This window comes from Apaloderma vittatum, unplaced genomic scaffold (assembly GCF_000703405.1).
Source record: "Apaloderma vittatum isolate BGI_N311 unplaced genomic scaffold, ASM70340v1 scaffold4850, whole genome shotgun sequence".
NCBI classification, from domain to species: Eukaryota; Metazoa; Chordata; class Aves; order Trogoniformes; family Trogonidae; genus Apaloderma; species Apaloderma vittatum.
This window is the reverse complement of record NW_009693915.1, coordinates 252,722-278,653: the sequence shown is the minus strand read 5'-3', so window position 1 is coordinate 278,653 and position 25,932 is coordinate 252,722. Positions and strand designations below refer to the sequence as shown.

General features: G+C 41.8%; 1 protein-coding gene across 1 annotated transcript in view; it reads right to left on the bottom strand.

Annotated features, from left to right (window-relative positions):
• Positions 1 to 10,594: 10,594 nt before the first annotated feature.
• SPOCK1 (sparc/osteonectin, cwcv and kazal-like domains proteoglycan (testican) 1) overlaps positions 10,595 to 25,932 on the bottom strand; it is a 268,007-nt gene continuing 252,669 nt past the window's right edge. The window contains exons 6-10 of the mRNA XM_009865464.1: positions 25,066 to 25,182; positions 18,368 to 18,589; positions 17,715 to 17,777; positions 12,319 to 12,456; positions 10,595 to 11,095 (exon numbers count right to left, since the gene is read on the bottom strand). Of these exons, the coding sequence (XP_009863766.1) occupies positions 10,905 to 11,095; positions 12,319 to 12,456; positions 17,715 to 17,777; positions 18,368 to 18,589; positions 25,066 to 25,182 (731 nt within the window). The 3' untranslated portion in view covers positions 10,595 to 10,904. The remainder of the gene's footprint in view (positions 11,096 to 12,318; positions 12,457 to 17,714; positions 17,778 to 18,367; positions 18,590 to 25,065; positions 25,183 to 25,932) is intronic.

Below are 25,932 nucleotides of genomic sequence, written 5' to 3'. Positions count from 1 at the left end.
AGCTTGAGCCTATACAGCTTCAAAAGCAAAAGTCAGACAGCAGAAAAAAACCGCACCTGACTGCTGTTAATAAGCAAAGGGACCAACGAGGCTGGAGCTGCACTTAAGAGCCCCACCTGAACTGGGAGCCTCTTTGTGACAGCACTTTGCTAGAAAAACTCCATTTGCTTCACAACCAAACCCAGCGATGGGCAGGCAGGGCTCTTTCATCTTCATCCTTGAGGATGATTACTCTGAAGGGAACACTGTGTCTGAGGTCTGCCAGAGACATCAAGGCTCAACAACCCTTTCAGCCTACTGGAGTTGCTGTATCAGCCTCCCAAGTGACCCAGCAACACTGTCTGGCAGGGAATTAGCACTGGGAGAGGATATATACTTTCTAAGAGTTTCTAATACTCCCCTGGGAGGAGGGAAACTGCACCAAGAGCTGAACCAATGTGGACTTGACGAGCAGGTCAGCAAATGCTGCCATGCAACATAAATATTGCATATATGAGTACAAGTGCCCATAGAAAAAAGAGCTTCACAACTTTTTGTTCTCTGCCCTAGAGACACTGTAGTCTTAAAATTCTCTGCAAACGTGAAAACAAATCATGCTGTCAAAAAATCATGCATTAGAAACAAATTATACTCTCTAAATGCATCTTGGCAATATAATTGATAAACTGTGAGTATGAGAAATAATTGAAAAAGTAAGGGGGGGACATGTGGGATAAATGACTAAAATAGGAAAGTAATGAACACGTGTAAATAAGAGCCACAAACAATAAATATAAATTGTGGTGTGACAAACTGTAAATAATCAGAGCATTTCAGGTCTGAAATGTGATCCCTCTTCAGGGAAAACTTGTGTTAGTAAATGTACAAGAGCCTTAGAGAAGAAAACAAGAAGAGACGAGGTTATCACAGCTCTTTGAAATGGCAGGCACGATGGATTAGCCCCTGGATTCATTACTCAAAATCTTCTCCAGCACTGTGGAAGTAAGACATGTTACCAGCCCACTTCCAAGCTCCACCCCAACCTACAAATGATCCTGGTAGCAGTGATGCTGCAGCCTTTCACACATCGCTATAGAGAGATGTAAATTTAAAAAAGGGATGCCATTTATCTTCCCTAATTTAGCCATTTAGAAGGAGCTTTTGAGGGCTAACTCTTGTGTCTTGATTCACTCCACTTTCCCCCTCCCACTGCAATGCCTCAGGAATTCTTGTGAAATAAATGGTCGTTCTCCTTAGCTTCTTCTGCAGATGCACGTGTCAAGGCAGTTTTTTTTGTCTGCCGTGTAGGATTTTAACCCATCTCTCTGTTTCCAGGTCCTAAATCCTTTCCAGATCCTCAGGATTAAATTCTCATCAAGACCAGCCTGTGCCAAGACCCTCCAATGCAAGTAGGACTGCAGCCTGAATTAGGGATGAGGCTCAGCCGTCGCTGCAGAGGTTGCGAAGCATCTGGAGCTCAGGCCTGAGGATGGACCAAGAGGTGCAGGAAGAGATCTGGGATGGATGAGGACTCGTGGATTTAGAGCCTCCTGGGTGACTCTTGGCTTCTGAAAACAAAGGTGAGGGATTACATCTGATGTTTTAGAACATGGCTGCTGTGTCTTAGGACATCTTTAACCCATTGCAGGAAGGTCCCTGCTCACCTGCCCTCCGTGGGTGGGCTAAATCCCTGAGTGTTTGGTGCAGTTACTGTCGGTTTCAGTCTAGTTATATCCAAGTGGGTTAGGACTGAGAAAACATTTCCTTAGTGGACAGATTTGAGGGGAAATACTGGCTGCTGACAGACAGAAGCTCATTTAGAAAGCCCTCTCAGGAGCAGTGTTTAAGGCAAAGATAGCACCCCTCCACCTTGCTGCTGGCTTGCAGATGGCATCACGTGGTAGAAATACATCACGTTCCAGTCTAGAGGTAATAGGAAGAAAAGAAATGACATTAAAATGCAAACTATTGTCGGTGGTTATTTCCATGGATAGTCCTCTTCCATTTAATAGCACAGAATCCATCATGTTATGCCTTATTTCAGCTGTGATTGCTCCCAAGAAAAGATGTAGGTCACATCGTGTTGAACGCAGTGCCTTTGAGAAGAGCTCACAGTGCAGTTTGCACATAGCAGCGGGAGGAGGGCTGCTTTGCCATTTTATTTTATAGCTGTGCTGGCACTCACACTTGGCCAAAAGCAGTAGGAGATGCCACTAACTAAAACTGGTGATGGGGCTGTGCCACCCCGCACAGTGCCAGGCTGGTGGAGTAAAGCAGGGGCGAGGCAACCATGGAGTTCACAGGGAGGTGCTGCTGGCGTTGTAGAAGGACAAAAAAAGGGGAGGAGTTTTGAAATTTGGGGGTCGAGGTAAAAGCAAGGTTCACTCACCAAATCATGCATCTCGAGAGCAGCCCAGGAGCCCCACTAAGTTACTTGCACCAGAGCCTGGAGGAGATGGAGCAGCCAAAACGTCCTGATTTTAATGTAACCCTACAAGCAATAGTTTGGGACATAGCCTTACTCTGGTTTAACAGGGTTTCATGAGACTCAATTAGCAAGGTTATTAATTAATCAATTATGTAAAACAGATGAGCAATCAGATATCCTGTTCTACAGCGATACAGCTCATTGTTAAAACTTAATTAACTCACAAGCTTGGGGACAATATAAAAAAAAAAAAAGAATGAAAAAACCCCAACTCTACAGAAGAATCAGTTGGGAGAGAACGATTTCAACTGAGGATGGAAACTGGGCTGGAGACCAGATGGGATGACAGCCCTGCTCTGAGAGGATATCAGAGTTATTCTGGGTAGTTTAACAACCAGCCTGATGTTTGCCTCTGCCACTCCAGCCAGCAGAGCCAAAGAGTGCTCTCTTGCTTGCCAAAATAAATTAAGATAATTCTGTCTGTGTAACTGAATAGTGCCCACTCCAATCTAGCTGATGCGGTAGATGACAAGGGAGGAGTTTAGCAGATGTATTTATTTGCATCCCGTTTCCTCTCACTATTGCAGCAGGAGAGAGGTGAGCTACAGTGTTAGTGGCACTAACAGCCACCAAAGCTCGTGGTAGGGGTTGGATCCTTACATGACTTGTACCAAAAGCGATGGGAATATTGATCTTCTGTAATAGCCCCTTGTAATCCAAAGTATTTCAATAGCCTACATTAATCTGTGAAAACCTACATCTTGTTACAGTCTCAAGTTTTATTTAATTTTACTTTAGGCTAGTAGTTATTTAGGTCAATTCCTTGCCAGTTGTGATAAATTGATATATTACCTGTGGTGGAGTAAAGCTGTGTCTGTATGCTTCTACCTGTACAGACTCTTACCTGAATATATTTGCATTAACTGGGTTTGTGATATTCAACACAGAAAAATCAGTGTCAAAACCTGCAAGTCTCTCAAAGCCTGCAAATAATTTTGGAGGTAATATGTTTCCAAAGTATAAAACCAATGTGTTTCTGGACCTTTCCTCTAACAATATGCTCTGGGGTCGATTTCCCCACATTTAAGGGCCAGATTGCAAATGTACTGGCTGGGAACGGCAGTAGAGTCATGCTCCAGCAATGATTTTTATTGAGTAACTATAGATGAGAAAAGGCAGTTACTACCTGGCAAAGACTCTGCATTTTAAGTTTTCTTTACAAACTCTCTTTCTGCCCAACCTTTTCGCGTGGCATTGCAGGAATTTATGGTGATACGTGAAAGAAGCTGATTCTCAAGACTAGTGGCTGCCAGACACTGTATTTCTCTCTAAATCTGTTGTCAACAGAGGGGTTCCTTGCACAGCTGCAGCTCGGAGCGTGGCTTCACAGACACTGAATGCACACTTTAGAGCTTTTTACATACCTCTGCCTCATTAGTGGCCTGATATAGTGCGGGCAAAAATCTCAATTTGCTTCTGGCCTTGCTCCTCCCTTCCTCCTGGAGCTCTACTGTGCAGTTTGTGGGGTTTTTAACCCTCGTTTTCAGGGATTCATTTCAAGCAGTTACCAGGTATTGCACACAGGGGACAGGGCCAGCTCGTAGCAGGGAGCTGCTTCTGCCATTTGTGGGTCCCGATGGGCTGATCCTGACCTGCTCACATCAGTGGGAATTTTTCCCCTGAAGAAAAGTAGGCTCTGCCCTGAGAGCAGCAGGTAGGACTGCTCTGTCCTCACTCAGTGGGTCGGTCCCTCTCACGCACGGTTTTCCTAAATCTCTTGACTTCACCGTTTTTTTCTTCTTTTTTCCAAGACTGCATAAAGCCTGCTCTTTGCTCTGCCTCCCCCACCCCCTCTGATGGTCTAGTTTCAAAGATGGGAGTGCTCAGCAAAGTCAAAAGCTTATTAATAGCTCTCTGCCTCTTTTTTAATCTATTCCAAAACCTGTACAGTGCACAAAGCTGTTGTGATGTGATTTTTTTTTTTAATATCTCACCATTTTGACTGTGAGCATTTAAGGAAAAAAAAATTAAAGTAATCATCAGTGAAGGCTGGAATGCTACTGTTTTATAGCACGTGTGGATCTTGCACAGTGGAGGTTTCACACAAACTGAGATTAGTCATTAGTATATCAGCAAGATAAGGAAAATATTTATATATTGGAAAATGGAGGGGGAAGAGATTTCTCTGTAAATGGAACAGAACTTTGTCTTGCATGGAACTTTGTCTTGCATGCTCCTTCCCACCCCCCAGCCTGGCAGATTTTCCTGCAGGATGCAAAGTACAACTTTTGGGTGTGGACGGACTCCACTGCCCTGCAGGTTTTACCTTGAGCCCAAAATGACTTTCTGCTAGTGCTGATGCTCCTCAGTATCACTTGGGAAGCATCTCAAGTATTCCCTGGCAGGGAGTTCCTGAAAATTAGTCCAAGATCCTCATCCAAAATGGAGGACAGCATCATAGAAAAGCAAAATATAAATCAATGCAGCTTATCAGGACATGACAGGTGGGACAAAATAATCTACTATGAGTATTTTAATATATGAAACCAAAGTACCAATTTACAGCATTTGGCCTAGTACCAGTTGTTACAGAAGAGCTTGGCATAGTACGGGTGATAAAACACCGGTTCAACCTTATATAATGCATGGAAGGAATTCCCAGAAGGGCAGATACGGAAATAGGAGAGTCTAAAGACAGCCGTGGTGATGGAAGGGACCTGCCAGTTTTCTGCAGAGCAGATTCTCAGAGATGATAGGGATGCTGGGCTAACTGGGCTTCAGTCCCTGTGCCCACGGTGAGCTCTCCCTCGCTCCTCCGAAACACTCTGGCACTTTTTTGGCTTTCACCAGCACTTATCAGGGCAGGTGACGTAACCATATGTGTGTATAAACATACATAAATACTCTGTGTGTGTGTGTGTGTGTGTATTCATATTTATATATATATACATATATAGGCAAGCACACACACATTATGATCATATATATAAATACACATATATACGTGTGTGTATTCATATTTATATATATATACACATATATAGGCAAGCACACACACATTATAATAATATATATAAATACACATATATATACACACACACATTTGTATACAGAAAAGAGGGTTGGGGGGCTGTGCATAGCTATGCAAGCGTAATACAAAACAAAGCGTGCAAGACACCTGCAATTTTGAATCTAGAAGGGATATTAAAAAAACCCCAACCCTACAACACACAAACCTCCAACCATTAACCCTTCCCAACAACTAAAATCTCATTTGCAACTCACACGCTCTTGAGCTTTGGATTTGGTTTGCTTGCCTTGCAGCCCTCAGTGCCACAATACCTGACATCTAGCACAGCTGGATCACTTAAACATGAAAGGTCAAACACTGCAAAGAGTTTCAGAGTGGTTTTGGAAAAGGAAAACGCATTTGTTCTCAGAGTCAGGTAGGGCAACATGCTGGAAGTAATGTGTGTTGCCCACAGTAAAAAATAAAGTAATGAGTCAGTCAGTTTGGGAGAAATTTAAGGCAGTTCTGACCCTAGATGATAGGATCCAGCCAATGGTGTATGGAAAGAGAGGTTATAAATGTATTCCTGAGGAGATAATTGCACAAATGATTGAAAAAAAAAGCTTAACGCTTTCATGGGGTACTTCAGTATTGCACATACAGATAAAAGGTGATGGAACATTTTTAACTCTGTAATTAGCACTGTAATAATGTTGGCTGTTTAAGTTAGCTAATAATATTAAAGAGGAGCTCTGATTTAATAACAGAGACACAAACCCAGGTATTGCTAAATGATGATGACTTCCTACCAGTTCTATTCAATAAAATTTTATCTTCATTTATACTGTAGATAATGTCCCCTGTAGAACGTAACTGTGTTTATACAGCTACCCTGGCTACTTGAAGAAGACACAGAAAACTATCACAGTTTGCAAACAGGTGAGGAAATAAAATGGAAATCTTGTCCTCTGCCCCAGCCCTGCTAGTTCCTTAAAAATCAATTTTGAAGTAATTTGAAAAGTTCTGATTTTGGTTTCAGTTTGGTTTCATTTGTGTTTTGAAAATACAGCTTTCCAGAGACATTAACATCACAGATTACTGGCATTGAAGAGAGGTATAAGGTATAACCCAAATATAAAAGGCCCTCCATCTCCATGCATGATTAAATGCTGACTCAAGGTACTGCAGAATTTTTGATCCCCGAAGTTTAATAAAATTCAGGACAGGCAATAAGAAGTCACAGACAAATTAAAATTTATTGAGACAGACAAAAATGCAACTATTTCAGACTACAGTTAAGCATTTACAGTTAACCAAAGGTAGCAAAATGCTCACATTCCACTTAATTCCTTATGGAAAAAGCATTCAGAATTTACTATGCAATTCTACCTACTATGATAGTCTACATCCACCTACAGTAGGGACATCAAACTGAAACACGGAATATTTGGATCTCTCCTTACAGATCTACACGTTTAACAGTGATGGACATCAACAGCATTGAGAAAAGTATAAAAAGACCAAAACCCACCTACTGTAGAAAGGGCTTCTTGATGTGTAGTAACTGTACAAAGCAGTCTATGTATTAAAGGAACTCCGAAGGCATACAGAAGGGACTGCAATAGAGGCCAACAAATGTAGGAAGCTAAGCGTGAGCGATCTGGTGGTCTGTACCAAGTGGTGACCTTAGGTCTATGTCATTTGCTGCTTGAGGGAGGGTGAAAAAAAATGCTACAAAACTCCTAATATCAAAATATTCCCATGCCAGAAATGTACACTGAGACTAGAAGACTAGGCTGGAGAGGCAAAGAGAAGCATTCACTAACAAACAGCGTTGTTTTAAATATAAACTTTACATTTTTAATATAAACTGTAGAATAAATATTAAATAAACACTTCAAATGGTTTAAATTAATAGTACAGAATAGCTTAAAAAAAGGCAAAGAAAAGGAAAAGGATTCTTTGTGTTCATAGCAAAGGCCAGTAATGACCCAAAAAACCCAACTGTGCTGATACCTGAACTCAGGGAGATTTTGATTTAACCACAGTAGTTAAAGGGACACCTTGAAATGTAAAGTAATACCTAACAGTATTTTGTAGTCTCTAATACAAAACAGAAAATGAGATTAAAAATTGGTTTGTGTTGCTAAAAAGAATGGAACAACTCTGATTTAGTTTTTCACAATGAGAAACTGTACGGAAGGTCAAGGTCTTGATGCAGATGGGAAGTCCTGCTTTTTTTTTAAAAAAAAAAAAGAATTAAAAAAAAAGGAAAAAGGAATTAAGACAAGAGTAAATTAAAAGCTTTTCAAAGCATGAAGAATGGAAGTGGCTTGATCTGGAAGAGCACTGGTTCTTGGTAGAATCACTGGTTTCTTTTAAGGAAATAAAACATTTTCTTAATGCATCTTCCCAAATCGGACACACATACAGATATATGTGTATAAATATCTATACAGACACACATCTATACACCTATGTATATATATAGGCCACGGATCTCCCACCACCGGAGGATGCCAGTGGGTCACAAAAGAACTTTGCTAAGTAGTAATATTTGGGAACATGCTCTTAAAGCAACCCATAGCCTGCACTGCCCTTCCAAGCCCCACAGCCTGCCCTGGTCCTGACCAGGCTGTGACACCGTGTGATTCCACACCACAGTCTTTAAACTCTCTTGTCGTCATAACCAACTGTTCTAGGGATTAAAATGGCATTTTTAATTTTTTTTTTTTTAATTTTTTTTTTTCCCACCCACCCAATGCTGGCCATGATTCAGAAGAACATTTGAACAACTGAAGCAGGTGACTGAACGATCGCCTGGCTGGGGTGTCTTACTGAATCCAAGCCAGCGGGCTTACACCAGGAGTGAGAGGGGATGCGTGTGCATGAGAGAGAGAGAGAGAGAGAGAGACACACACGTGTGTTTTTCGTGTGAAGAGAAACACGTTAAAAGAGCCCAGCCGAGGCATCTGTCCTCTTGCCTGGCTGTGCGGGGCACAGAGCTCTTTGACAGGCACCCACAGCACATTTGAATTGATGAGGCTGAGAGACAGTATTTGTTTCATAGTTTAAGCAAAAGATATAAAACCTGCCAGCTTTGATTTGGATTAATTGCAGGTGAGAGATTACAGGCAGGGGAGGATCAATGGCACTGAGAAAGTGAAGGTGGTAATGGCGTGGCTGCTCCTGTAAAAGTGAACGATGCCCACATCCACTTTCAAAAGCACATTTAAGAGATTCTGTTTAACCACTCTGCCTGTTTTCATGTTTCACAGAAGGGCTGCAGCCTTGAAACCTGGAGCTGCCTGTAAGGGCTTGGTTAGACTGGTGAGAAGAAGGGATTTGCTATGTGGCCTTTGAAGTAAGGCATAGTTCCAGGGTAAGCTGTAGCAAAAGGACACAGGACTGCAAGAAAAAAAAACCTGGTTGTGTGTGGAGAAGGCATCCAGTCAGGAGGATAAGCATAACGATTGATGGAGGAGCTCAGTTTTATATCAGAGTGGAAGAGCAACTCTGTGCCTTAGGCAAGTCCTGCACAGGACAGCGGAGCTAGACTCAGAGAGTATGGGTTTATTTTATAAAATACTAGAAGAAAACCAGCCACAATGTTTGAGAAGCTTCTGATAGTGTTCAGTTGCTTCTCACAAAATCATACTATTTAGGGAAAAAAGTGCTGGTTGTAGCTGTTCCTCTCACAAGTCAGCCTCATTTTCTATGAAAGTAGAAAGAGCATGTTTGTGAGGCTGGGCTCAAGCACAATGATTTTAAAATAAATTTTCAAAAGCTAAACCGAAGGGATTCAATGCAGGGCGGATCATAAGCCTTTTGCAAATGACTGTGATGGCAGATTTTTGGGAGGATGCTTTTACACATCCTTCTGCATTAATAACAATTATGCAGGCTTGCTCTTTGTTCTCAGGTCATTGATCTAGATAAATAGGGAATGAAAGGGGAGAAAACAACTGAGAGGAGACTGAGGACCTTAAAAAAATTAACTTCTTCAAACCAGCACTGTAGTGACTTTGTAACCAGACACGTTTTGACTCCATGTTATATCTGACACTGATTCAGAGGAAGAGAAAATTAGTTTTCTGAGTAACAAGCACATTTTTCATTCTGCAGACTAACTCGCAGGCAAATGACAGGCACTGCTAAAATACTTACAGCTGCATCCTAATTCAAGAGTGGGGTTAAGGTACCTCCCACTGTTTCTGAAAGCAGCAAAAAATAATAAAAGAGCACCACAGCACATTACTGCATCAGAGACCTGCGACGAGAAAGGACACAGCAAATAATTTAATGCTAATATGCTGTGACACAATTGAAGAACTATGAATATATGGGGAATTCCGAGGGAATCCCAGTTGGTATTTTAATGCTATTCTCTTTTATGTGTGTGCATTATGAAGGGGCTCATCACACTGAGCAAAAGGGTTATGCTTTTGAAATATGACCATCAAAATTTGCTTTTTTTTTTTTTAAAATAGGCCAAATAGATGTTAACTATTTAAATTAAAGAGATGACAGCTTATTATTTTTGACCGTTAGTGTCTTTCACAGCTTTGTAACTTTGGAATGAGGGATTGCCAAGAGTAGATGAAGAACAGGCAGATGCGAAGTGTGTGAGCGAACGAGTTCAGACAGCAGCTGAGGAACAGCTCTGGAGGTGGTTACGATGCCACAAATTCTCAAAACACTCTTTTCTCAAGCACAGGGAAAGGCAGATAGACTCTGCTCCCTGCCTGTAGGGCTTGGTCCATGAGAGCCTCAGGTTCTCAGCAACTTTTAAGATCAAGGCCATGCTCCTCAAGCAAATAAACAGTGCCACAGAGCTCATCTGTGCTCTGGTGGGAGCTTTGCCTTCAATGTGGGCTGGACTAAGCCTGTTGGATTCAGAGAATGTAAGGAAGAGAAAATCCTGCCCATGGGCTTCTTTCTGGATCAAACCCCTGGTGCTGCGCAGGGGTCATTATCCACAGAGACTTACTCTTTACTGGAACAGAACAAATACTGACTGGAAAATGAGGCACCTTCTTTACCTTCTTCATGAAAGAAAAAGAACTGTTTCTGATATGATCCAGGTAACAATTTATAACACAAATTCTCTAACATGAAAAGGGTGCCTAAGTCTTGTATTGGTTTGCTGAGCGCCTTCTGTGATTCATCTTTCACAGGATACATTTCATAATTGTGCAAGTGAGGATTAAGACATGAAATGGTTTTGAAACAAACCTCATTGCCCCTGTGGATAGAACAAAAATCCACCAAACCAACTGAACAAAAGCTGTATTCCGAACAGTCCTTGCTGGGGGGGAAAAAAAAAAAAAGAAAGGAAAAGAAGTTGTCTTCCAAATTAAATAGACTATAAAAAATGTAACTCAGTAGAGAGGGAATATTTGTGCCAGGTACTCTCAGATACAATTGCCAGAGATATGATGTGACTTGCAATATTGTGCAAAACGTGAGTCCTCATTATGATGGGCACTACCATATATAACCAATTTCATCATCCTTATCATCATCTTCATCTTCGTCATCTTCATTAGCTGCTCTTACATGAATCTTCAGTTTCCCTTCTTTATCTTTTCTTGTTTCTTCAGGTTCCTCTTCCAAATCATCCAACAATACAACAGATCCACCACTGCCAAAATCCCCTGATGTTTCTTGCTCTTCTTCTGAAACAGGTGAGCAGGAAAGGTCATTCTCTCACATGACAACGAGCCCTCATTCATCACTACCCTTGTCATTCAAGCCACTGCCATTTGCAATGTTTTAAAATTCACTGCTTCACCCAGTCATGAAACAACCTGTAAATTTCAATTTTTAGCCTGACCTGAGATAAACACATACCAATTTACTCTGAAAAATTTGCATAAAAGGCTGTGCACCACCCTCCTCCTCGAGACTCAACTGGAGAGTCTCAGTTCAAATGCATGCAGGCCACAAAATCACTACTTGCCTGTAAATACTTTCATCCCTTCACAACTCTGTAAACCAGGCCAAAAATGTCCCACAAACTGATTTTATTGAGTGCAACAACCACGGTCTGCAAATGTAGCTATTGAGCCTAGTATGTGGGCATCTCTGCTTTTTCTGTTCCTTCTCAGAGAGGAAAGCTGCACCCACAGCCACCACTGAAGCACTCTGAAGGAAAACAGCTGGAATATTGCTTGCCTAGGTGTAACAGCTAATTGATGATTTCACATACCTACGTAATATTTGCCCGTCAGCAATTCTATTGAGCCTGGCTGCTAATGTATAAAAATTCACACATTTAGGCCTTTTCTTTGGGTGGAAAGACATTCCTCATGAAGTCCCAGCAAATGTGCATTCCAGACTATATAGAACAATATATTTCATAACCATACACTGCAAGCAATCCCAAAACCTGAATTTTGATATTACCTACTACATTTTCCAGGCTGGTAGCACTTTCTTATCAGTGGTTATTGCCTGTTAGCTTCTGCTGCAGCCCCCCCAGTCCTTCGGACTGGGGGGGCTGTATAGAAACTAACAGGTATGTATAGAAACTAACAGGTATGTATAGAAACTAACAGGTATGTATAGAAACTAACAGGTATGTATAGAAACTAACAGGTATGTATAGAAGCTAGCAGGCATGTATAGAAATTAACAGGCATGTATAGAAACTAACAGGTATGTATAGAAGCTAGCAGGCATGTATAGAAGCTAGCAGGCATGTATAGAAATTAACAGGCATGTATAGAAGGGCCCCATTTGTAGTCTGAATAGGAAAACACAGAAGCACTCCTGACACTGGCAGTCATGTTTTCCTGTTGTCGCTTTTGTTATCACACTCCATCATACCGAGATGGCAGGGCTTTACAACAGTGTTAATTCTTGTTTTTTTTATAGAGGAAAGCGTGTCATTACTCACCACAACTAACTGTCCCTTGCTTTCTTGAGCCAGCTATCTCGTTCCCGTACTTATCGACACACCAGCACTGCCCTGTGCTGCCGTGGCACTGAGTGGCTTTGTAATAACCTTCTTCATTGCACCGGGGGATGAAAGCACCTGAATAAAATATAAGGTACAATCAGCAATGCAAGACTCTGTAGGAGCAAGCAGGTATGGAGAGTATTATGAACTTGTCACTTATTTACATGAAGATCTTTACAATGCTGGCAAGAAAATACATGTAATTATTTGGTGCCTAAAAGGGAGCTGAAATTACATATGATTAACTATTTTCAGCCACTCTGGTCACTGCACAGTGCCTAAATGTTTGGCACATGGTATTAGAGGCAGGTTCAGTCTGTCCCTGAATGATTAATATTCCCACAGAGCCCTTTCAGTTTTTAAACTTTTCTTCCCACCTGCATTATTACCCCAACTTCATTAATTCTGCATTTCCCTTCCATTTGCACTCCTTCAGTGTTTATCATCTAAGTCCTCCCACAACACTGTAATTATCCCTGGAAGGTATCTGCCATCTGCTTGCTATTCATACTAATCTCAAGCACAACTTCCAACTCACTGGGAGTTCCCATGTATAAAAGAAGAAATAATGCATGAGCTTTATAGAGAGGGGCAACAGGATCTGAAGTCTTTGGATCTGAAGCCCGAGGTTTGTCTCGCAATAAAAACCAACATAGTTCAGCCTTGTGGACTGTGGTTCCTTGTGGGTTCTGCAGACAGGGAAGCTCTCAGGAGAAACCCATCTTATTGTTCCCATCGTTTTCAGCAGATGGATCGAGATGGGTTAGCTTTATTCCCAGGGGAGGTCAGCCCAGTCGTTTTCCCTTCTTTGCCAATTGCTTCAATTTGAAACATTGCAGAAGCCCACCCTTGCCTCCAGTCCCTTCTTTGCCAATTGCTTCAATTTGAAACGTGGCAGAAGCCCACCCTTGCCTCCAAATTTCTTTTCTCAAATGATTTTTGAAAAAGTATTTTTCTGCTTTGTCCAAGATACCAGTGATTTACTGGTTGTGCAGTAAGTTTTTTAACCAGTTCCATGTGCATAGCATCTCTTCAGGCAGTTCATGTGCCAAAGGGGCTATTTCCACTACGTTTCTCATGATACCAGTGATTTACTGGTTGTGCAGTAAGTCTTTTAACCTGTTCCGTGTGTATAGCATCTCTTCAGACAGTTCATGTGCCAGAGTGCCTATTTCCACTACGTTTCTCACGGACAAAATGAATGAGAAGGTGCTTCCCACATGTCACAAAATTTCCTAAAAATGAATGAGAAGGTGCTTCCCACATGTCATGAAATTTCCTACATAGAAGTCATAAAAGTAGAAGTCAGTCAATCTCCTGTGTGCACACAGACACACAAAGGTATATAAAGTGGATCCTTGGACTTCCAAACTCATCAAACTGCAGATCTTGTCTAATGTTTGAGTGCTGCTAATGTAGGTCTGGAAGATCCGATCAGTTTTGGAGACCACTTCACATCCATTGGAGAGAGTATTTTTAGTAACTTCAAAATATTATCTTATAGCATGTGTGCTTATAAGTTACCACCATTAAGTTCATGTACAAATGTAAGCATAATGATGCCCACCAAAGACTCTTTTTCACTATTGGTACAAAAATCATTCTAATAACCACGTGCATGTACCTTTGCAGGTTTTTGGAAGTTAATGCTCACTGTTCAATCCTTTATTTCAATATTGATTGAGAAAGCTTTTTTTTTTTTTTTGTATTTCTACTCATGTCTTCTCTCTTTTCAGCACTTCAGGTGTTTACCAGACTATACACAACCCTGGGACAAGTGCTCAGGTGCTGATGTCGAGCTGCTGTAAATCAGCACAGCTGTACTTGTGGCACTAGAGCTCCCCTGTTACATCAGATGAGCATCCAAATCTAGAGAATAATCAAAGGGGGAACCTCAGTGGCAATTTGGGGTGAGAAGAGAACGGACTCTGCATTTTAAACTGTCTCTTGCTTTCTCTCTTCCTTGTGCAACTCAACCTTTCCTTTCTCTGAAACTACACCATTTTTGGAGAGTTTCACTGTGTTGCTTGCAAAGTATTAAAATGTTCCACGCTGCCTGTAAAAAACATAGATTTAAAAATAAATTATTGCCCACTGCCGACATAACTGTGTGTGGAAAGGACTCACGCTTTGGGTCACTGTGAGGAGTAGATGGTACTTTTCCTTCTGCATGAGAAATTTGTGCCACAGTATTTTCCAGCCATCAGAGGGAAAGTTACAGCATGTTTTCCCCAAAGTGTCAGGTGCAGGTGATAATCTGGTGAGGACAGAGCCGCTGAGGGCAAGTGCTGTGCAGCATGATGCCTTGTCCTGGAAATCCTACACAAACAAGTCCTTGTGTTCATTACAAATAAGCTCTGTCTAGAGGCTCTGCTATTCTGGAGCATGGCATCCAGTCAGACCGTTTAGTGGGAATATTTCACCCCATAATTTGGTTTGGCTTTGGAGAACATCTGCAGACTTTGGAAAGAGAAAGTTTTCCTCTCCAGAGTTTCTTGCACTGATGGTGCTTCCCCACAAGCACGGTGAGGAGCACTGATGGACGTGCTCTGGTCCTACAAAATGCTAGTCACTCCCTACCGAACAGTCTCAGGCTAGGCAATCCTGCCTCCCCCACCTCTCCTTGTCCTATGGAGTATTTAATTATTCCACACAAACTTGAACAACACTGTTGCATCTATATCCTCTTTGTGGATCCAGACACATTTTTTTTTTTTTGTCATAATTTCCTTATCTATATAATACTCCCCTTCCTCAGAGGACATGCAGAGAATAATTATATGCTAAAGGAAGCAAACAGGTAAAAGCCTGACAGCATTAAGTGCTAGCCAGCACACAGCTTCTTGTATTAGCTATTATATTAGCTGAATTCACAGGGCTGATACAGAAGAAAATAGTGACGGGAGCAGAAATTTATTACCTTAGTGATGTGGGAGAAGCATTATCAGGCTGCACAGTTCTATGCTCTAAAAGTACACTCTCTGCAGTTAATTGTACTCTAGATAAATCTGGTAGGAAAAGATGAATAGTGCTGTTTACTTTTTAATTCAGCCCCCTGGGATGCTAGACTCTATTTGAAAGGCTCCAAATTCAACATGTCTAATGGCAATGGCTTTGAAGTACTTTTTTGCAACTGTCATGCATTTTGAAAAATTGATAGAGAACAAAATATCAAAAGTCATAATCTCTTTTTATCAATGGATACAAGTTAACAGAAATCTTCTTCATGCCTACTGCCCGGATTGTAAATGCTGTGCTCCATATATCAGGGCTAGAGAAGGAAAGAGAATAATTAAAGGCTAGTTTCTCGGAAAATATTAACCTCTCTTTTCAATCTTTACTGTTTCTACAAGCACAGGTTTTGCCATGTGTATGATTTGGTTTCCGTTTGCATGATTTTTTCAGTCACTGAAAAGACAATGTCTTCCACTGTAAAAATAGCTATGAGATCAGATTAAAATCTCACAGACAGGTGCCATTATGCAGGCAGATTTTCGAGGTAGGTGAAGCAAAGAGTTCCTCTCTATATTATAATTTTCAAGCTTGTGGAACAACCTATGCCTGACATTTCTTGATTTGTTGAGCTTAGCCACTTTCATCTTTTTTTTTTTTTTTTTTTAATAGAGTTGACTAGAACTTATTTGTGGCAAGGGACCATTCTTACTGCTTTTACTTTGTCATTTTACTCCTGCTATTGTGATCAGATCCCAGTGACATGCTATCAATGCCTGCATGTTGTACTACCTACAATACAGCCATCATTTTTCCCTGCACACCAGAACAAACCACTTATGTTTCAGCCTAGATGGCATTTATTGCATATAGCAAATAACAGCAAAGCATAAAATAAATATGGGATAGCCAAAGATATTTATTAGGAAGTGAGCTTCTTATTCTTTTAGGTGGCTTTGAACATCATGACGCTCAGGAGACAGAGGACACCATGACTTCCTCTGCCACAACATGCATTTGAACAGCAATGCAAAATATTTACTGAGTGGAGCACACATACAACTGAGCGATCAATCCTCCCTTTGCTCCCACCTCTGTGAACAGCAGGAGCTGTAACTCTGAAACATCTTAATCGTTATGTGAACTTGCTATGAAAGGATGATGGAACTAAACCAGAGTCCCCGTGGCCTTTGGGAAGGTTTATTCTTATTTTAGACCAACAAATCCAGGTTGGGATTTTTAATACAGAGCCTGAACCTTGAGCCCAAACGGCGGCGGCATCTGGGAATGGCAGGGTTTGGCAAAGAGGAGCTTTGCAGAAGCTCTGTTTGCAGGGTCTGCTAATGAGTATCTGGAAACATCAGCCTCAAACCTGAGAGCAACCTAAGAAGCAGAAGGCAACCCGAAAAGCAGCCCAGCGGAGCTGATGTGCACGCGTGCTCTGTGCTGCAGCTCGTGAGGCTGTTAAGAACCTGACAGGGGTTCTCGATCATGGGCCTGACAGCCTGGGTCTGGGGTAAGCCAGACTCCTCAAGGGTGAAAGGCAGTCCTTTCTGTAAACAGAGACTTTAATCTGCATTGGTATGCCTTGCGTGACTTGGCTCTAAGTACACAAATGTGCGAAGACAGAAGTTTCAATAAGAAACAGAACACAATGCTGTGATTTTAGGGTACAGAATTAGTTACCTTAAATTTACTCAGTTCAACAACCTGATTTTTTAGCAATTAAATGGGAAAACGCCATTAGGGATTTATTTCACCTAATTTTAGATATCCATCAGAGCAGAGTAAGTTATGAATTAATTCAGGCTCCCAACAGTCAATAGAGAGAGGGGCAGACATTATCACATCTTACAGCACACAGCATCCTGGAGGGCTGCCTAAAAGGAGATGATATAAATTCCCGTCTTTGTATAGACAGAACGTACTGGAATATTTTAAAGGGTGATTAGGCAAAACGGAACCCCAAGGAATGCATGCATGCATTGCAGAGTAACTGGAAGAAGACATGAACCCATTGGCAATGCACTGTGGCATCTTCAGTCACCCTTCAAAAATGGAAGGCTAGAGTATCAAGCAGCCTCCATACTTATTCTGACCTAGGAGGTGATGAAGGCAGTATTAGGCTCTGTGCATACAAGGCTTTCCATTTCCAGAGAGCTGTAAATTAGTTCTGAACCCGTTGCCATGCTGACACCTGTTCTGTACATTGCTATCTCATTATTTGTTTAATTTCATAGTGTCATGCCTACGCTCTGTGGTGCATATTCCCGACTCAAAACATTAGTCTCTAATTGAAAAACCATTACTGCATATAAAGTTACAATAATCACAGAAGCTTTAATTAGTTGAGTAAATGAATAGCAAGTAATCGAACTTACCCAACAGACTCTTGCCTCTACTTAGCTTTTGAATTCTATTCATTTCATTCTGGCAAGGAAGACCTAAAATATAACGTATGAGAATCAGTTTCCAGATGGTACGGGACAGACTCTGTAATGACTGGCTTCACTGCTGACGTGCAGTGTAGACTAGTGTACACCTGGGGATGAAAGGAGTATTTGCAGTATTGCAAAACAAATTTATGTCATTAGCATTACGAATTTAAAAAAAAAAGAAAAAAAAAAGAAAAGCGAAACACACTCTGTACTTGAGAATAGTATTTAGGGGCCATTTTCATTGTTAAACCATTTTCCCCCTCTTTTCACCAAACTGACATAGTGCCAGCTCTCTGCGATTTGCTAATGCACTAATTTCTGCATGAATAAGAGCAAGTTCTCAAGCTTTCTATCAGCGAAAGAGCTTATTTCTTTACTGTGTGCACTGGCACTCACTATTTGCTTGTTTTAACAATCAGGAGATATTAATGTAGCTCATCTGTGCTATTAAACACTATTACACAATGCCCTGCCACACTAGCACTGGAGAAAAGAGCTTTTTAACTGCCAATTACCAAAGTATCACTCGAAGATCAAACCTGAAACATAGAGAGACTTAAACAGCTTCTCCTTGTGCTGCAAATTCCATGACTTACCGCCCGGCTTCTGGAAGCAGTAGCACCACTCGTTGTTCGAAAGCTTTCCGTCTTTGAAGGAATCGCAGGAGTTGAAGAGGGGCTTCACACACGGCTCGTACTTATCCAGGTAAATGGCACTGATCTCCGAGGGATCCAGCAGCAGGTCGTAGTTCATGTCAAGTTTGTTGAACATCCAGCCCAAGGAATCCTTACAGATGGGTAGGATGCTGGTGTCAAATCCTGCAAGAAGACAAGTATCTATATCCCCGACTGAACCCCAGCACACTCACGGCACGGGAATTGTCGCTAAGCTGAAGCCTTTCTAACTTTCTTTTTGCTGGACTCAACATTAACCTGACTTGCCCAAAGTAAAACAAAATTCTATGACTGAAGTGAGCATATAAAGCTTAAAAAATAAGCAGAGCTACAGACAGGAACACTACTCACATGCTTTAGAAGCTGCAGGGTGGGGAGGGCTGAGATTCACAGCTGATTACTGTAATTCAAAGTTATTTCTACTAAAAAAAATTCTCACATAGGGTTGTGTTTTTTTTTTTTATTCCCTGTTGTCAGTTCAAGTGGGTTGGCCTTGTTCCAGGAAACCAAAATATGATGAGAACAGGCCGCATGTACCATATTTTTGAACTAGACTGAATCTGAATGCAACTTAAATCCTGTTTCCCAGGGCTGTTTCCATGTCCCAGATCAAATTCTTTCCTACTGTGCTTTCACCTTCTACCTCTCATCTTAGCTTTTTACTCTTCAAAGCCTGCCGCCCGCGGTGGACAACAGAATGCTTTGATCTGGACTGTGAGCTGTCTGGGGTGGGGAAGGGGGAGAGGAAGGACGAAGCATCTCCTTTGCTTGCACCCCTTGGAAGAATGGCTGAGAGCTCCAGAGAGCTGCCCACGCTCCTGCGTGCTGTACCAGTGTGATTCCTTCTTGCAGCCTTCAGGATTGTGCAACAGTACAGGATTCTGCTCCTCCAGTGCTTTGGAAAGCATCATCATGCTTCATTTTAATAGCCCAGAACCTTAAAAAACTGCAGCACCAGCAGCAATTACCACAGAAAGGCCAAGTCATGCATACAGATACCTACAATGTGTATGAGATACATGTTCCAGTATTCTGCAGTCTTCACAAAAACAATGGCATTGCCATCCTTCACAAATGAGACAGGGCATTATAAATCTGTATTTTCACTGTATTTTTCAATGTTTGGCACAAACACGGACTAATTTCCAAGTTATCTGTGATGTAAGAAAGTACGATCATAATGCAGAGCTCATAAACCTGATAATAAGGATATTGGCTTCAGCAAAGATGCAGAAACACACGTTGGCTGCAGCTGTAGAGGCACAGAGGGAACCTGAGCCCTGAGCACCTCCTGATGTTTCAGCTCTGTGTGATAACCTGCCCGTGCTCTATTCCTTCTGCTATGGGCGACGTGGAGAAGCCTGATGTTTTCTTTTTTTCCTTTTCCTGCATCTTTCATTGAAAGAGGTCAAGCTTAGCCTATTTGCTGTATGTGTCAAGTCCCATTTCAGGATGCTGCTTTGTTAAAGTGAAAACCTAAGGTGTTGCTGGAATCACGCTGACAGTTTGTCCGAGCCCTGCAACCTACCTGCTATTTTAAGTATTAATCCAAAGGAGGGCACTGCTTTATGCTGGAAGCTGGGCTTTTTTGTATGCGACTGCAGCTGAAGGTTGCCAGTGACACGGAGGAACAATCAGAAGGGTTAACTAATGGGAAGGTTTATGTAATTCATAATACATGTTTCTCTAAGAAAGGAGGAAGGTAACACCATTTCCTCCGGGCTAGAGGCAGCTCAGGCAGGGAAGAAAGAAATCATGCTGAACACTTCATCACATTTTTGTGCTGTTATCTCCTCTAACATTATCTAATCGAGTTTGAGCACAGTGAAAAGGAAAAAGGCCATGTGAATAGATGGAGGGAGGAAGCCTGCTTGCCTCGCTGAAGCAATTAGGACTGTGGCTTCAATTATTTTATTCACCTGGAGAAAGCAAGCAGGATTTGGTCACTGTGCAATCTCTTGTTTAGTGAAAGGATCTAAGACGCCTTACTTTGCCTTTATGAAGGGTGGAGGAGTGGGGCACACAGTCCTGCCTCATCTGGGTGTACGCTGTGCCCGATTCCCCACCACGGGGCAGGTTAAAGTAGTCAAACAGGCAGAGCTGGATCATTCAGCTGCAGGATGGAGCTGGGATCTGTACATGCTTCAGCTATCCCAGTTTAACAGCTTCCAGGGGAAAAAAAAAAAAGCTGGGTTCCACTGGCTGCTCTTTTCCTGCACAGATCCCCTCTCTGGTGATGGTCTTTGCACCCTGTTGTGCCACTTAAGGTGAGTAATGACAAGGTCTGTTGTACAACCAGGGAGTACAGTATGTGTTGCTCAGCCCTGGGGGTCTCTAATGGGCAAGGACCAATGCAGGGAGGAGGAGCTCGTGGCAGGAACTTGCCCGCCCCTGGCAGTCTGTGGATTATTTCTGAGCCTTGTTTTCCTCCCTGTCGGGAAGTCCTTCTCCGTGCGTACAGCCTACGTTCAGACATACACCAGCAGCAGGCCCTGAGTACTGACGTGTCCGAGCGGATCACAAGGCGGTGACTGATGTGTATACAGAGATGCTCTGTGACACACCATCAGGGCTGGGATGCAAGACACAGTCATGAAAGGTCACTTACAAAGACAGTTAATGACATTAGTTGAAGAGGTTTTGATTATAATTTCCATCAAACAAGGCAGCTTTCACTGCTGTGACCAGAGGCCCAGACAGGGTTTGTTAAGACGCTGTATTATGAAGCAGTGCTGGATTATTAGACAGCGTGGTCTGGCAGTCTTTAAATATTACAGTGGTAGGTGTGACAGAAAGCCCTTAGCTACATAGTTATTACCAGTGAAAACGTTAATTCTTTACTTGTCTCTCAGTATGTGGTTGAAGGTGAATACTGCTATCTACCTTCACTCCATATTGTCTCCTGGTCAAACCTGCTGCCTTTCAATCAGCTTTTGCAACACTGCATCTGCAGTCCAAGCCCAGTCATCCTGGATGCTCTCAGCACCCAGCGGCAGGAACGGAAGCAAAGCGTGCCCCGAGCGTGCAACGCGGGCTCTGACCTAGCGTGTCACCGGGGCAGCCGAGGGAAATGGTTGTGGGAGCTCACTTAGCTCCACCAGGACCTCCCGGCTCCCATCGACTTGGTGAGGCCAAGAGATATTGAATGAATTAACGCCTTTTTGGAGCCTTTTGCTGTACTTATAAATACGAAGTAATATGCTGTACGAAATAAACCACGTACTGTAATTCTGTAATGAATTGGGTAATCGCTCAGGCTTCTAGCACAACGGACCTGGAACAGCAGTAACCTCAGTGAGAACTTTTCTGCATCTTTCTGTGCCCCAGCTCAGCCCCGCAGTGCCTCGGGCGGGTGCAGCCTCCATATCCCTCCTGCTCTTGGCTCCTTGGCAGAGGCTGCCAACACAGATGCCAATGAGTGTCAGCTGAGCTGGTGCTTGCCCTCATTTGGACACCCGCTCACAAGGACCTGGATTGAGACCATCATGTTGCTTTTTCTGACTGACAGCTGTTCAGCATCCTAACAATTTCCATTTACTACCGATCTGGAATGAAATCCAACCAGTGACCTGCGTGTAAAAGTCTCTTATCCCATTAATACGTAAAATGCGCCACCTCCTCTGAATTAAAATGGAATTAAATTTAAAAAGAAGTCTTTAAGTGAAAATCCTAATTAAAAATAAATACACCTTCTGGCACATAAAATTATTTTCCCCTTCAAGAGTTGACTTACATAAGCCAATTTTATTTTATTAAAGTACACTACAATTAAATTAACAGGGGAATAATTAACCTAATTTACCCCATCACTTAAAATAAAAGAAGGAGGAGAAGAAATGTTCCCCAGAAAAAAACCCTTTATATTGCATAGACCTCTAGTAAAAGAAGAACAACTCCCACTCCAAATCAGAGAGACTACCTAGATACAATATGGGAATGTTATGAATTATCAACAGGCTCAGGAGCAATTTGAATCTGATCTTACTACCTAATTAGTTTTATTATTTCCTTATGTCAAAGCATGTCCCTGAGTTGCTTGTATTATTTACTGAGGTGATTTTAACTGTACAAAGTCTGCAGAAGATGAAGTTCTTGGCTCGTGGTGCTTTGCTGAGATCTGGCAGATGGGTCACTGAGTGAATGTTTGAGATTTCCAACGCAATGACTTGCCCTTTTCTTTCAAGAGTTTGTTTTTTCTTTAAAACAAGTGTACTTTTTTTCTTCACCTGAGGGTGAACTTAATACGCCTAAAAAGCTTATTTACACCCACAGTAACATCTTGAAAATTTAATGTAGCATAGAGAAATCTCTGCTGGAACACCTTCTCTAGACAGCTGATGTGTCCGAGGCATCGTAGTCATCGCATCCCACCATCTGTTCCTTTTACTGCCACAGGGGCATACCCAAAATGGATTACTTGGAGGACGTACATGCCTTTTAAGACTCTACAGGCATAACCAAACCAGTTGAGTTTAATGAAGTGATCAGCCTAGTGAGGAGGGCGACACATGCAGAGCAATAAAAAAAAGGGCAATGTGTACATCGCAGCCTATTTCCAGAGCTGCGTGTGTCCTGTTTGCCAGGATTCACACAAATTCCTTTTTTTTTTCAGCTTGAGTATGTGAACTTTGCTTTGAATTCTGAGCCACATTTAACATGTCTTTCATTTTTGCAAACGTTTGAAGCTGAAGTTAGAGGGAGCCAGATACTGCCTTCCTTACTCTGTGTGCATTTTCAGTGCTGCCAGAGAGAATCTGAGCTGCAGAATAATGCACATACATACTAATTCATAAATACTGTTGTAAACTCTTAAAAAGAAAAACAACTCCAAGTTTTATGGTGTTCAAAAATGGTTTGGGCATCTTAACTGATAGTTTCTTTCTTTTTTTTTTCTTTTTAAACTGACACATAAGAAAATAAGAAAATGTGCCAAACTAAGTTAACAGTCTAAAAATGAACATTGCTGAGATTTAAGATCATCACGGCAGCCTTTCATGTAAGAGCTGCCAGAATCAAACTAAACTAAAAAGAGATAACAGTTCCTCTGTGAATCCGAGCAAACACTGCAGAATTACCAGGTACGTTTTTCCATTTTTCTCACTGAAATTGTGACCCAATTATGTGGCCTTTGGTGAGGTCCTCATGAGCTCACAGGTCATCTGCACGAAAAATATTATTCTGGCACTGACAAAATGAGATTTCACGTGGTTCCAGGCCTGAAAGACTTCAGACAAAGTTTTAAATCTCTGTTGTTTTCTGTCACGGGGTTGGAAATGAATTCACATCTTGAAGTCACGATTAGCTGTACACTCAGCTGTCTTTTTTTGGTTCAGCTTCCTCTGCATGATAATATCCTTTTTTAGAGAATCGTTTAAGAAATAAGGAGAATAAACGTGATGTATGGTTTTAAAGACATTGACTTTGTTGCGTATACCGCAGAAAGCAGGGTACATATAAAAATGATCATTTACACAGAACATGTATCCCCACGTAGTTTTAAGACACAATTACTTGGCGTTAATGAGGTTGGAGCACAGTTTTGATCAATATAGCCTGTAGTATATTCTGGCTTTAGCCTCTCCAGTCTCATACCACTGGGAAACCAGGCAGGGGCATCAAAAGGGCTGTAAAAGGGAGCTGTTGACTGAACCTGTTAAATTCTGTGTGGGCAGATCCTGGCTTTAGGCAGCTTGTTGCAGAGAATCAGGGCAGTGAGGTCAAGGTGAGTCACAAACCTCGATAAAACTTGTGCATCCTACTTTGCAGCCCAAGGGGCCACGTGTTTTGGGACACGCTATTTAAAAGGATTAATGAGTCCTACAGAAAATAAATTCGCATCTGCTCTCTGATGAACATGACCTCTTTTGATGCTGCTATCTGAATCTTTCCCCTCCCTGGTGGGTAAATGACATCAAAATCAGTCATGTTGGCTTAACCCACAGAGAGTAAATGCCCTCTAAACTTAATTTTCCTTCTTCCTTAAAAAAAACCAAAAAAATCAAAGCAAGCACAGATGTAATTATTAAATACCTAGGACACAATAAATTCCTGCTTTCCAAACTATTTAACTATTCCAGTTCTGTGCTTGCTATGTGGATGTTTTTATTATTCTTTCTCTTATTTAAGGTACTAGCAGGAAATTGCAAAATAAAAGTGAATTGAGTCTTTACCAACATTGGTATAATTTTCCCTATGCTTGTATGGTATGGTTTTGGCTCATGCCACTGGCATTTGGACAGAAAACGCCTGATTATAACCTGTGGGGTAAGTATACACCATGGCCCATCCCCAAGAAGAGATCCGGATGCAGTCACACTGATCTTGATGGTCTCTTCCAGCCAAAATAGTTCTATGATTCTATGCGGAGGGTGATGGAGTTTAACCGCATGGACACGAACTAAGGGCTTGAGAAAAGTCCCTGAGTGGTTTTATTTACTAGCGTAGATGTGATCTCCACAGCCTTCCGACACAGTTAATTGCCCGATGAACTTGTCTCCCTGTCTCTGCCTCCAGATTTAGTGTGGTTTGGGCCGGGGAGAGCACAGCATCAGCTGGATGCTCTCTCAGGCTGGGAAGCTGCCTACAACACCCAACGATCAACAGGAAAGGTGTTTTCTTACTGCCTTGTGCCGTCTCCGAGCTTGTGGGTTTGATGACACGATTCGCATCCTCATGAAGAGCCCCAAACCAGTCTTTTAGCCGTGAAGCGAGGTTCCTCAGCTCTTTGTCTGTGCAAGCTAGAAAAAGAACAAAGCACCAGACTGAGTCAAGGGCACCAGTGACAAACCTTTCTGCGGACAATCTATTAGAAAAATATCGTTTATGGTTGTAGAGTCCTTCTCATTACAAACTCTGAAGTAAAAGCTAGGGAAAAAGGATGCAAGGTAAAAGGAAAATGTTAGGCATTATGAGTTTTAAGCTGTGCTCAAGCGCTTCCTCGGTAGCTGACACGGTTTGTGATGGAAGAAGTGACACACAGAGCTACCCCCAGGTTCACAATTAGAGCTGTGTGACTATTTAACTTAAATGCTTTCACCTTTTGGGATTTCAGAGAAAAATATCAGTCAAACAGATGGGGAGGCGGGACGTACTTGCCCAGACATACTACTCGAACAAGATGCTAGACATGATTTATAACCACATTTGGCTTAGTATAAGGCTATTATCACAGTACTAGGAAATATATATACTTATTTATATACATACAAAAGAAAATGGTTACCTTGCTCTAGTTCTACTCCAAGTGAGACTTTACCACCGCTGAAGGTTGTCAATTCCATTTTGTTAGCTAGGTAAAACATTTCTTTTCTTATAAATATTTATTGGGACATACCTAATTTTTCCACAAATTTCTGCCAAGAGAAAGTCCAGCTGAAGTAAATATTTTTTAAGGAGGAAAGCTGCATTAGTCACCAGTTTCTGCTGGAAAAAATATTCTTGTTTCTGTATCATGTTTAGTGCTCAAAATTCACATGCTCAGACAATCT